Source organism: Filicampus tigris, chromosome 5 (assembly GCF_054856515.1).
Source record: "Filicampus tigris isolate MCC_2025a chromosome 5, RoL_Ftig_1.0, whole genome shotgun sequence".
NCBI lineage: Eukaryota > Metazoa > Chordata > Actinopteri > Syngnathiformes > Syngnathidae > Filicampus > Filicampus tigris.
In genome coordinates this window covers 16219922-16233551 of record NC_141221.1, presented here as the reverse complement: position 1 = coordinate 16233551, position 13630 = coordinate 16219922, and the positions used below count along the sequence as shown (strand labels likewise).

The following is a 13630-nucleotide window of genomic DNA, read 5'->3' as shown; positions in this document are numbered from 1 at the left end:
ACAAGCATTACTGTCTATAAAAAATGTTATTCATAGTGGGCCAGCAGAACATGTATTTTGGAAGAATGTGATATGGCAACAAGGGACATAAATCACACTTGTAGTGTGGAGGGCTGAGCATTCAACTGTAATGTAACAGTTTGTACCATTCTCGCATCGCCACCCAAAAAATGAAATTTTCACAGATGCCCTAGACATGGGCCCTGTGGAATTCCAGGGGGCATCAATCACAGACGCAAATCACATTTAGGCTGATTGTTGACTCTAATGTAACTGTTTGAGATGTTTGGTCCCGAATGTTACGTATTCAAAGAAACTGAAAGAAAGGAAGAAGCCCTTGACATGAACGCGCTGGCACATCGAGGTGTAGGTATAAAACACAGGAGTACACTGGGAGTACATTCGGGTTAAATTATTTGCCTCTCAAATAACTGTTCCCCCAAAAATGTTTGCCATGAGATTGACAGCAAGGAAGAGGCCCTAAAAGTGGGCCATTTGGTACTGCGGCGCGCATAAATTACAGGTGTTCACCTGGGAGTAGATTCTAGTTACATTATTGGAATCAAATGAATCTGTTGGTACTTTTTCTATGAAACTGGAAGAAAATAAGCGGGCCAAAGATTGAGCCATGTGGAGTGCTGCTTGAGGACTCAGTTACTGTCCTGGCAAACTAACAAGGGTCACTCACTCTGGCATGTTGGGATGTCGCAGTACCTCCAGTAGATTCCGTCTTCGTGGTCTGCAATGTAGCACCATGGCTGGACGTCCCCGTCGGGGTTCCTGTGGAAAAACGCCATTTTGTTAAAACCTTGCCAGCATACTTTCAAGCCATAGTTGGGGTTTCGAGGCATTCAAGATAGGGTTGCAAATGTGGGTTTCAAGACTGTTAGGCTTTCAAATCAGGGCTTCTAATTAACTAGGGTTAGGATTTCAACCCTGGTATAATGAGTGGTTCAGGCCTGGTTTCGTGAAAGAAAGTCTGGGTTATGGACTACGGGGGGAAAAAACTGTATTGATATACAAACAAATGCAACGTCAAGCAGCGTGGTGGTGGTGTTGAATACAGATGATGAAAAGAAGCTTCTAAAGTGACACGGCCACTCTTGTAATTCTTCTTCTGCTTCGACCGTCATTGCCAAAGAGTTTTTTTGTCTCGTCTTTTCTTCTGACACAGCTCATTGCAGCATCTCAGGAGGATTTACGGACGGTATCCCCTTTCAGTCTTTGTCAACACAATTGTCATGTGGGTTTTGTTGCAGTTGCCCTTCTTCTCCTCCCACAGCAAACAGCATTGCCACTTTGCTCTTGGCAAGACAGGACGTTTTCCACCTGAGCTTTAAGTTGAAGTGGCATGATGACGAATAGGCAAATATGTCAACGTGGTCAGAAAGCCTTCCGCGTCTTTTCGGAAGCTTAAGTCTCATTGTTGCATGCCGGTGAGGAGGAAAACACTTGACATTCACTTTCTCACCTTTTTTGCTCACTTTCTTTCATTTTACAATTGTGAATTACAACCAATAAAAAGTAAAAGTGGTCATTTCCTGTGTTTGGGACTTCCTCCCAAAGAAGCGAATTGTCCCTGCATGTCTGTGACACTTTCAGGAAAAGTTAAGGTTTTGAAAGGGTTTGAAGAAAGGGTTAGCGGTTTCAAGTGAGGATTAGTATTTCAAATGACGGTCAAGGTTACAAGGTAAGGTTTGAGCCAATATTGGGTTTTCAAGTAGGGTTTCAATTATGTCTTAAGGTTGCACAGTGAGGTTTGAAGCCAAGGTTAAAGTTTCAAATTAGGGTATCGAACTATGAATGAATGAATGAATATGGAAATAATGGGCAAGTATTAGGCGGCACGGTGGTCGACTGGTTAGCACGTCCGCCTCACAGTTCAGAGGTCGCGGGTTCGATCCCGGCTCCGGCCTCCCTGTGTGGAGTTTGCATGTTCTCCCCGTGCCTGCGTGGGTTTTCTCCGGGTACTCCGGTTTCCTCCCACATTCCAAAAACATGCATGGTAAGTTGATTGGATACTCTAAATCGCCCCTAGGTGTGATTGTGAGTGCGGTTGTTTGTCTCTGTGTGCCCTGCGATTGGTTGGCAACCAGTTCAGGGTGTCCCCCGCCTACTGCCCAAAGACAGCTGGGATAGGCTCCAGCACGCCCCGCGACCCTTGTGAGGAGAAGCGGTACAGATAATGGATGGATGGATGGGCAAGTATTAGAAAAGTACAAAAATATTAGCCAAAAAATAATATAAAAATAACACAATATTACAAAAATAATGGAAAAAATTTAGACCAAAAATACACTCAAATAAAAAACAAGCATATTATACAACAAATAATGGCGGTCCTCTGTCTAAAATAGTCCCGACGTACGATGTTTCTTGTGCTAGTTTGCGCATCACACTGTGTCCAAATAATCAGGGTGTCTGTTGGGCTTGCACGCATGTACTAAATAGCAAATGCAAAAATCAGTGAGGAAATTGCGGGCTCCGCGGCAAGCTGCCATTTTGCAGGGAAGAATGAAGATGTCCGTTGTGCGAGCGGGGCCTACTGAGACGTCAGATGTAAAACGCTGGTTAATGTGAGCGCTGTAGCTGCGATGCGCCGCGTGCGCGTCCTCCTCGTAAATCTTCCCTCGCGTCAGCACCACTTCAAAGCATCGCTGCCTTTTGACTTTACAAGTGGGACTGGGAAAAAAACATTTTGGAGGCTTTTTGGGAAGGATATTTTGCTTCCTCACAGCCTGCTGGGGATGCGGGCCAAGCCAACATTCCGGAGGAAAGAAGAGGACCGAGGACCAAGTTGCATAAGACTACTCGCTGTCTTTTACTAATTTGGATGATGTGATGTTGTACTGTAATGGTCAACTAAAAGTAGGGTCACACTGATAACCGAACAGAACCGGTGTCAGTGTAATCACTGCCGATATGGCCGTCTGTATTCATAATTGTAAAAATGCTCAGATACTATGACGCCGATCTTGTGTTTTGGAACAATACTGGATTCAAATGAGACACATTTTTGTCACAAATTGCAAAATGTAATGGCATCAGCAAGTATCAGTACATTGTATTGGCAAATACTCAAATAAATGTCCTCTGGGAAAATAAAGTGGTATCTGCATATTCAAAGTTTCAAACCAGGTTTAAGGTTCCAAGTTAGGGTTCAAAATGAGGTGTTCAAGGGTGGTTTCAAACTAAAGACAGGGTTTCAAACTAGGGTTAGGAATTCAAGGTAGAGCTTCAAGCAAGGGTTAGAGCTTCTAGTTAGGGTTTAAAATATTTATTTCAAGCCTGGGTTAGAGTTTCAAACCAACGTTAGGGTTTCAAACTTAGGTTAGGGATTCATAGTAGGGTTCCCAGTATGGGTTAGGGTTTCAATTTTAGGTTAGGGTTTCAAACTAGGGTAAGGGATTCATAGTCGGGTTTCAAGTCTGATTTGGGATTTCAATGTTAGGTTTGGGTTTCAAACTAGGATTAGGGATTCAAAGTAGGGTTTCGAGCCAGAGCCAGAATTTCAATCCGGATCAAAAATAGGATTTCAATCTTCTAATGTGTATTCAAAAGCAGGGTTATGGTTTTCAAGATTGCTTTCCGGTGGGTAGTTTTGAAGGCACAATAAGGAGGACACACAAACATGCTAAGTGCTAACAGACACAAAAACGGCAAAATCAGCAAAAACAGAATCTTGTCAACAATCCCTCATTGCAAATGAATCCTGAATGAAAGTCTTTGGGGACATCCATCAACATTTTCAATCGCATCTCCGCTCAAATGCTCTCCCTCAGAGGAAAAGGACAAAAACAACTAAAAACAAAAGAGAGTTAACGGTTGGCTCAACTTTGATATGTGAGAGCGCAATCAGCTTTCTGCCCACATTGTTTTTGACAAACGGCATCAGAAAAAAAACTGAAAAAAAACAAAAAAATACCCGATCCCAATTCATTTTCTTCTGACCTCGATTATCATCAACATGTCTTTTAGATTATTTTTAAACTGCCAGTTTAACCACACCAATTAAGAGTCTTCCAAACATGCAAACTCCAAGCCCTGATTCGAACCCCAAACCTCTCTGAACCTGAGGCAGGCACAAGGGCGCCGTATCCCAAATACAATCTAGTAAATGCCAACCTGCAGTAGTTGTGGCTCCCCAGGCCGCCCTCGCCGTTGGGGTACTTGAGCGTGTTGTAGGGGTGCTGGAAGGTCTCGTTCCAGAAGAGGCAGGCCTTCCCCTCGTGCACACTGGTCTGCTTCTGGAAGCCCCTGTAGTCCTCCCCGTTGGCCGTGTAACACTCTGGAGAGAGAAAAAAAAAAGCAGAGAAATTAAGATCAAGTGATTGGCCAGCCATGACAGGTGCAATCACATCCTTAATCGGAGCTCATAGCGCATGAACAAGAGTACTAAGAGTAATATTTTTTGGCATTGTTTTTTTTCCAGAAAATTGATTAATTTAAATGTATTTAGTCCATTTAACCCATTAAATAATTTTTTATTTACTTATTTTGGGAAAACTGATTCAAATTGGTCCAGCTTTAGACTGTTCAAAATATCTGTACCTCAATTTGTTTTTCAAAAGTTCAAAATAAAAAGCAAAAATAATAATTTTTTTGTTATCTCCTTTAAATTCGACATTTTGAGCGATCCAAACCATTCCATCTTGAAACTGTTCAGCTTATCGCTACCCTTTTTTTTTAAATTTCAAAATAAAAGGCCAAAAATATGATTTAAAAAAATAATTTTCGTCCAGTTTCTACATTTTTTGACTGATTCAAACTACACCTTACTTATATAACTTATATAACTTTAAAGCTCAGGGGTGGACAATTCCGGTCCTTGAGGGCCAGGATCCTGCATGTTTTACATGTCACCCTGCTACAACCCACCTGATTCAAATGATCAGGATCATTATCCAACTTCTCCAACACTTGCTGATTATATGATCCTTTGAATCAGGTGTGTTGCAGCATGGAGAGATGAAAAACAAGCAGAACATCGGTCCTCGAGGACTGGAATTGCCCACCCCTGGTCTCGCTTATTCTTACCACTACTTTTTTTTCAAGATTCCAAAACACAATCCAAAAATTTATATTCTTTAGTTTTCAAAATTTCAAAACAAAAGCCCCAAATTACAATTTTTGTGTTTTTTTTTTTTGCTTTACTTTATATATTTTGGGGCCGATTGCAACCATTCCAACTTTGACATGTTCTACTCATTCCAAGTCATTCAATATCATTCCAAATGATTCCACATTTTTTCATTCAGCCGCTCAGCCTTCGCACGTAATTTCTCCAGAAATTACATTCTCTGGTTATGAATGATGACATTAAAAATGCAGGTAAAACAAATAACTATACATATAAATTGAATAGCTTTCACATCTATTTTATAATCTGAACAAAGATCTGCTGATTTATTGTCAATAATACAATTGAAAGTATTAGTCAAATATTGATTATATTTTTTATTTAGAATTTTTTGTTATTTAATTTTAGTTAATTATAAGTAAGGCAATTGTAAAAGGAGCATTTGTTTTTATCCAAATAAACAATTTAAAATAAAATGCAAAAAACAATAACCAATTAGTTAATTCGATTTAAAAGTAAAAACAAATTAAGCATGGATTTTTCTATTTTTTAATTAAATAAATGCTTAATAAAATTCATTACAATTATTCAGATAAAATAAAACTGATCATGAGTCATTACATTATTCAAATAAACACTTTTATATTAAATACAAAATATGAGTAAAACAATTTTCAAAAAATAATCAAAATAATTGTGATTAGAAAATTTGCATGAATTATTTTAACATTAAGGTAAACTATTTTACCTGAATATAATGTTAGATATATTTAATTTGATTAAATAATTAGATCATAAATACAATTAAATATGAGCATGAATTATCATTTTATTATATAAAAAAAAATAGCAAAATTGTTCTATTTTGCATACTTTTTTTTTTAAATCTTGTCTGGAATGATCTGGCCCATCTGTCCTTAAAAGAAAAATGTGGCCCCTGAATACAAAAGTGTCATACAGTGAGGCTGCTGGGAGGAGGCATGTATAGTATGTAAAACATATGTGGCACGTTTTTCTTTTTTTTTTTTCTTAAGGACAATCTGGCACTATTAAAATGTTTGAACATATTGGGAGTGATGGCAGAAAACAAGTTGGAATATTAATGCTAGTCTTTGCCGCCGGCTGCTTTCTTTGCTGTGCTTGCCAAACGTGTTAAAGAAAAAAGAAAAAGGAAAAGAAAAAAAAAGCTGATCGCAGTATTGTTTCAATTAACATCAAGGCACGGCTCCAGTTTCCAGGAAGTGTATGACAACCATATGGGCCGAGGGATGCGTTTATTTCCCAGGAAAAACAAGAGGGAGTTCAAACAAACAAAACCAGCTCGTCAGCCTAGGCCGAGTCCTCACGGGACGCATTTCAGTGAAATTGTATTTTAACACAAGAGACATTCTTCACGTTGCAGGTGCTGCTCTCCACTGAGTAGGACCTCCCTGCAGGGAAAAACTGGTCCAAAGTTGACCTGCATTGTCATACACTTGGATCCACAACGCGCTCACGATTGGATGTTGGGATGTAACCAGAATAGGTTTACGAAATTTTTATGATAGGTTCGTAGGAGGCTCTAAATCCTCCTTGATATTTACAAAAAACGGTATGGGAGGTGGCTAATTGGGCACTCTAAATTGCCCCTTGGTGTGATTGTGAGTGCGATGTTTGTTTGTCTCAGTGTGCCCTGCGATTGGCTGGCAACCAATTCAGGGTGTCCCCCGCCTACTGCCCGAAGACTGCTGGAATAGGCTCCAGCACTCCCCGCGACCCTTGTGAGGAGAAGCAGCATGGATAATGGATGGTATGGGAGTTTTTTAAAAATATTATACTGCCTTCACTGCTTACAAAAATATGGAAGTTAGGTTCGGTGAAGACCGTACGGTTTCCGATGTTCATGAAAACATGTATTCATTTGTGACTAAATTGTGTTTGATGTACGTTAGTTCGGTTATTTGAAGTCTCTAAATCACCTTTAATGTTCACAAAATTGCTTGGATTTAGATGTATGTATATATGTATTTAGATTGGATGTTTACGAAAATTTGTTTGTTCTCGTTTAAGACTTGTGTTTGAAGTTTACTGGGGGTTTTTTAATCGACTTGGGTGTTGACAAAAACATCTACGTTAGGTTCATTGACGACTAAATTATCTTTGATGTTTAAGAAAAACTGATATATTGAAGAAAAAAATCGTTGATATTTACAAAACACGTATGTTTTGTTTGAGACTACATTGCGTTCAATGTTAACGGTAGGTTTGGTGAAGACTGAATTGTTTTAGATGTTTATGAAAACTGAATACTCGCAATTTTGTAAAGAAAAAAAAAAGTACTTTAGTTTCATCTCTGACGTTGACAAAAACAGCTAAACTGAAGATTCATTAACTGTCTTTGACACTTGTTTACATTTGGTTCATTAAAGCCTCCACATCGTCTTGAAGTTATTTGAAAAATGAGTTAAGATTGCTAAAGACTAACTTGTCTTAGGTTTTTATGTAAACACATATTTACAACTCCAAATTGTCTAATCAACAAGGTCACAAGATATCCCCAAAATGACTGTATGTCAAAATGCTAAGTCTGGTCAACATGCCCAAAATTTGGAAAATGGATGATGGGTTCAGGAAATATTGAGTTTTTTTGTTTCTGGAAAAATTGCCTTTTTAGGGAACGTTTTATCACCTCTAAGAACTATGACCAACAAAACCTTCAAATTAGAACTAAACCGAATAAATTAGTCAACTCTGAAGCCCCCGGCTGTTTTCAATGTCTGAGGCCGACATGCTTTCAATTAAAAGTCCTCACGGGTTTAGTCGAGCTGGCATGGCTGACAGGACACTGCGGGGTGTCAGCTTCCAGCAGTGATGATGCCACAGTGTTGTCTGCTTTTGTGGCATTTCATTACATACAAACAACCATGACTGTAAATATTAAAAGCAACACAGAGGCTGTTTACCGTTACACATAAAAACAATAATAAGCAAGGCGAACGGCGGAGTCTGGATTTAATCGGCTTTCTATTTCAGACGGAACACGACAACGCAAAATAAGTGTTCAGCTTTGTTTCTAATCTCTTAATTGTACTTACTATTTATGAAATCACGTACATTAGGTTCTTGAAGACTTTAAATTGTCTTTGAATGTTATGAAAATTCTTGATTGGCTTTAACGTTTATGAAAATTGTGAAAAACGTTTGTGAATGTTCGCTGAACGCTCTAAATTGTCTTTGAAGTTAACAGAAAAAGAAACATAGTTCTTGCTCAATTGAGGACTCGTCGTCGTCTCGAATTTTAATGAGAGCACAAGTTAGGTTCGTCAAAGACTATTTTGATGTTCATGAAAACCTAGGTACGGTTCCATGAAGAGTCAAAATTGACTTTGATGTTTGGGATTATTTATTTGTGTGTTCATTTATTTATGTGTTAAGTTTTTTTGATTAATTGAAGACTAAATTACACCTTAGGTTTGTTGATGACTCTAGAATGTCCTTCATGATTACAAAAAAGTACCTTAGCTTCATTACAGACTCTAAATCTGGGGTCACCAACCTTCTTGAAACTGAGAGCTACTTCTTGGGTACCAATTAATGCAAAAATGCAAAAAGGTAGACAGTCAAGTCTGTAAACCAAACAGTCTGTCAGCAAGTCATTTTGCCAACCAGCTAGTGACAAGCCTTTCACCTTTCTCCCTGGTCTGACTTAAACATAAATCAATGACCACCTCACAGTTCAGAGGTTTTGGATTAAAAGCGGTTCAATCCCGGCCCCGGCCTCCCTGTGTAGAGTTTGCATGTTCTCCCCATGCCTGCGCGGGTTTTCTCCGGGTACTCCGGTTTCCTCCCACATTCCAAAAACATGCATGGTAAGTTGATTGGACTCTCTAAATTGCCCCTATAGGTGTGATTGTGAGTGCGGATGTTTGTCCGTGTGTGCCCTGCGATTGGCTGGCAACCAATTCGGGGTGTCCCCCGCCTACTGCCCGAAGACAGCTGGGATAGGCTCCAGCACGCCCCGCGACCCTTGTGAGGATAAGAGGTATCGATAATGGATGGATGGATGGATGGATGGATGGAGTTTATTGATTTATTTTTTTAACTCTGCCAGTGTTCACATTTTCAAATGATCACTTTTACAAAATTCCTATAAAAATCAAAAATTTTAGAACAGGCCCGCGGGTTACTCATGTGGTCATTGGGGGCTACCTGGTCCCACATTGGTGACTGCTTTAACCCATTAAGGCCGGGAGCGCATAACCACGTTTATATCACTAGAGCCGGGAGGGCTGTTGCGTCTATCTACCCTTAAAGTTGGGAGAGCATATACGTCATTTTCTTTATCAGAATATAAACGTAACGGTGTTGTGAGCCTGCGGAGGATGTTCCGGAATTCTCATAATCATAGTCATAATGGCGGATGCCGTCGATCGCGGGAGGTCTGAAATGAGTAACGGCAGTGATATAGACGACACGCTTGTGGATTTTGAACCAGTAGAACCAGTCGAACGTGATATATGGTTAAGATATGTTTGTAGACAATGACAATATTGACGTCTTTGTAACAGAATAGAGGATGGTAATTACCACTCGATTTTACAAAAATTAATGATAGTGCTTCTCTTGCACTGACACTTTATTTTTCTTTCTTCGATAGAAACAGTAAAGATTAATCAATTCAGGCCTGTGTGAAAGCCACATGTCTAAGCTCTCAAATTCTTTTGGAATGATGTTTCTTTCTGCTAAAGGGGCTGAGACTAGTGGGACTGCTGGGAACATGTTCTTGAAAAAAATAGGTTTGGGTTGATTTCTACTTTAAGGACTCTAAATTGGCTTTATTGTAACAAAAACATACCTCAGGTGTCCTGAGGGCTCTTAAACCGTCTTCGTTTAAAAAAAACAAAAAAAACGGAAAAAAATGGTGAGATTTGTTGGACTAAATTGTCTGTGATGTTTACGAAAACACACACCTTGTTTTTTTTTTTGTGGAATTACATGTCTTTAAAGTTAACAAAAACCAACAAAGATTAGGTTTGACTAAATTTCGTATTTTCTGAGCTGAAATATACTTTATATGGATTTAACATGGATCGCATAGCTGTACGTGCCAATATTATTGTCTGGTACAAGGGGCGTGTTCCTTCATACTACATTTCAAGATGACGGAAGCCGCAGCCCCATCAAAGTAGCCAGCACTGCTATTGAGTGTTTGGCAGCGGCGCAAATCCCCGATGGTGAGTCACCAGCAGCCAGAAGCAATCACGCCAGTTAGCGAGTGCCCTAGGATAACATCGGGCGGTAGTCTGCATCCCCAATGAGCTCACATCCTTCAAAATATCTTCCAAAATGAGTTTGTTTGGAAACGACACAAGTTGGCCGAAGGAGCGCTGAATGACTTTGCGGATGTCTCTGCGCGAAACTTCCTGGCCGGGTCCACCGACACGAGGGTGAATATGTCACGCTTCGGCCAGTGGCAGAGAGATCCCATGAGGTTTACAGGCACCGTTTGCTTGTGGTGAGGAAGCGGGAAGTGGCAGATGAGCGAAGCCTGGGAGGTATGTACGTGAGGGTGAAGATGAATGGACAGTTGGACCGACCTCGCATCGGTCAGGATACAGTTTGAAGGCGGACCAGCGTGGACTAGGGAATTTAAAAAGTGGTTGTGAAACAACCATACAACTAGTGAAACAAATATTTAAAAAAAAAAAACAATGACTCCTCCTTACCTTGGCTTTGGCTGATTAAAATCGCTGATAAGACTGCGACGTATCATCGCATAAGTCGTATTATTACCGGAATAAAGTCCTATTTTTTGGTCTTGCGTACGGCTCAGAATTTAAACACAGTAAACAACCATTACACATACAAGTCACCATTATGCGAACTGTAGTTGCTGTAATTAGCGCGAGTCCCGCGTAAGTTTTTTCTCTTCCACGAGCCGACCGATCACATCTTGAGTTCAACAGAGCAGCATTTCAACATGCCCATTTACCTTTCATTGGCGGGTTATAACGCTGTGTTGAAAAGCGAAATATCCAGCCAACAAGACGACACAGTCTCTGCGGATAAAAGAGTAAGAAAGTGAGCTGGGGTGGATGAGTACAGCGGTGCTAACATGAACGTAATTCATCACAAAAATTGTTTGCTTCAACACACCAAAATCGTAACACTTGTGTCACTCTACAACACTAGAAGTGACACTAAAACACTAATGTCATGGCATGTTGCAAGATGGGACATTGTATTAAGCATTTCTTTGTTTCACTTCGGGTGTCACCATTGAATCATTTTAGAATCGTTCATCTATTGATCGTTTCGTCAATTATTCCATCGAATAATCAGATTTTCTATCGATATAGCTGACTTTTTTTTTTTTTTTGCCCGAGCCCTGTTTCTGTTTGTTTGTTTTACTTGTGCTTCTATTGTATTTTGGGAACAGAACTGCTCCCAGTCTCATTTTTGATCAAATATTTACATTCGCTTGCTGCATCCATACAGCCGTATACACTAACGTCAATGTCTTCAAGCAACATAAGTGTCGTGACACTGGTTTGTAGCAAACAACTTCTATGATATATATAGTTCTTGTTAGCACAAAGCAGTTGCCTGTACATTATTAGACAAAGATGGGGTTTCACCTCACGTCGTTCCTCACCGCCAGTCGCGAGGTACCGCTGGTATGAATCTTTTAGCCAAAGCTAGTGAGGCTAACCTCTGTTCTCATCGACCACCAGCTCACTTTTGTACTCTCTCACCTATGCACACTGTGTCGCCTTATTGGGCAACTATTCTGCTGCTCCGGAGAGTGTTATGGTCCGCCAGCAGACATGCGAGTCAAAAGTCTTTGGTAATGAATTGGCCAACTGGTAGACAAGCCACCGAAAACACGGGATTAGCGACGAGTCATCTTCAAGCGTTAACCATCGATACGGAGTAGTAAAGCCAAATCGTCGATTTATCTTCAACCCCTGTCATGCACAGGCAAACAGGCACTCAGAATGTCAAACTGGTAAAATAAATATGGTCACCCTTCAAGATAAAAGTCATCTGGCCCAACAGAAATAAACAGAAATCTTCAAAATAATCCACATCACACTGCGTCACGGCCTTAGACGAACCCGCTTCTGAAGTGAGAGAAAAAGAGCAAGCCGAGTTAATGGCCCTGTTATTACATTGGTTGGGATTTGCGGCTCGTGACTTCCACAGAGCCAATTGAAATAAGATCTAAGCAATAAGAACCTGTTAGGCTTTTGGGGCACATGATCGCAGAAACACAAGCAAACATGTGAAAAAACAGAAAAACACCGTTGCCTGGTCACACAGAAACCAGCGAGTAGCGATTTGTCATGTTAGCAAGCAGGGATGAAAAGTGCGGCTAATTACAGGCGATGGCTTCCTCGCTGGCATTAAGAGCTTCCTTCTAACTTTATTATATGCTTGCAGACTCAGTGGACTCAAATAAAAAATACGACACAAATTTAGTTCAAAAGTAACACAAGATTAGGCATTCATCTGACTGAGCCTTTTGCATAGAAGAGCAAGAGAGCTATCCGGACAGCGATATTTTTTTTTTTTACCTTTAGCAAAGCGGGACAGCATCAGGTATTGTGCCGTCTTTGTTATATTACCACTGAAGTAGGAAAATTGCCAACCGACAGTTTTCCAAACAGGGGCTAAAAACTCTTTCCTTCATAACAATTCCTGGAAAACAATGATGATTCCCAAGATTTCCATACATGTGGGAAATACTTACAACAAGCAGACAAAAACAATTTACAGAGATTTTTTTTCCACACGGATTATTATTATACGCATCTGTACCATTTCCCACCACTGTATCCTGGTAGCCATTACAGTTGTGACGCTCATTAATGTCAGCACTGAGGAACAGAGACCAGGGTCAGGCCAGATGTGGCGGTTTGTGGCGGTAACAACATGGGGGATGGGTGGGTGCACAGCTGCCTTGCAAACCCGTTTAACGTTTTTGTGTGGGACTCATGCCCGAAAAGACAAAGGAAGTCTTTTGGTTTAAAGTCGACTTTTTAGTGTCATTTTATGTTAATTTTGTGGGTCCTTCAAAGACAGACTCCTCTGATCCTGACCAAATGTTTCACTTAGTAACATGGGAGTTTGGTAGGGATGTATGTCTCTTATGGGTAGAGCCACAAAAAAAAAAAAAAAAAAAAGGCTCAAGAAGCAAAGCCCAAAAACACACGGGAAGTCTGATATTTTGTTTTGAAACTCATCAGCAGCCTCGAGAAATATATTTAAAAATCCAGCCCTACAGTCAGTTTCACTGACGGACATGAAATTTGGCAGTCACAATCATGTCGACCTACAAATAAGTCTCAAGAAGCCACGTCTGAAAATACACAGCAAGTCTGCCATTTTGATTTGAAGCACCACTTTCACTGAGTAGCACCAATATTTTAAAAATGTAGCCCCCTAAAGCCAGTTTCAATTTGCAGCATGAGATTTTGTAGGCATGACTATCATAAGTAGACCCATAAAAAAAGATTAAAAAACATGATCAAAAACACACAGGAAAATCTACCAGTTTGGTTTGAAGCT

The 13630-nt window shown here is 40.1% G+C and overlaps 1 protein-coding gene across 2 annotated transcripts in view; it reads right to left on the bottom strand.

Annotated features, from left to right (window-relative positions):
• The window catches only part of kremen1 (kringle containing transmembrane protein 1), a 64319-nt gene that overhangs the window by 30259 nt on the left and 20430 nt on the right, over positions 1-13630 (bottom strand). For both annotated transcript variants that reach the window (XM_086030677.1, XM_086030678.1), the window contains exons 2-3: positions 4126-4288; positions 689-780 (exon numbers count right to left, since the gene is read on the bottom strand). In XM_086030677.1, coding sequence (XP_085886803.1) covers positions 689-780; positions 4126-4288 — 255 coding nt within the window. The remainder of the gene's footprint in view (positions 1-688; positions 781-4125; positions 4289-13630) is intronic.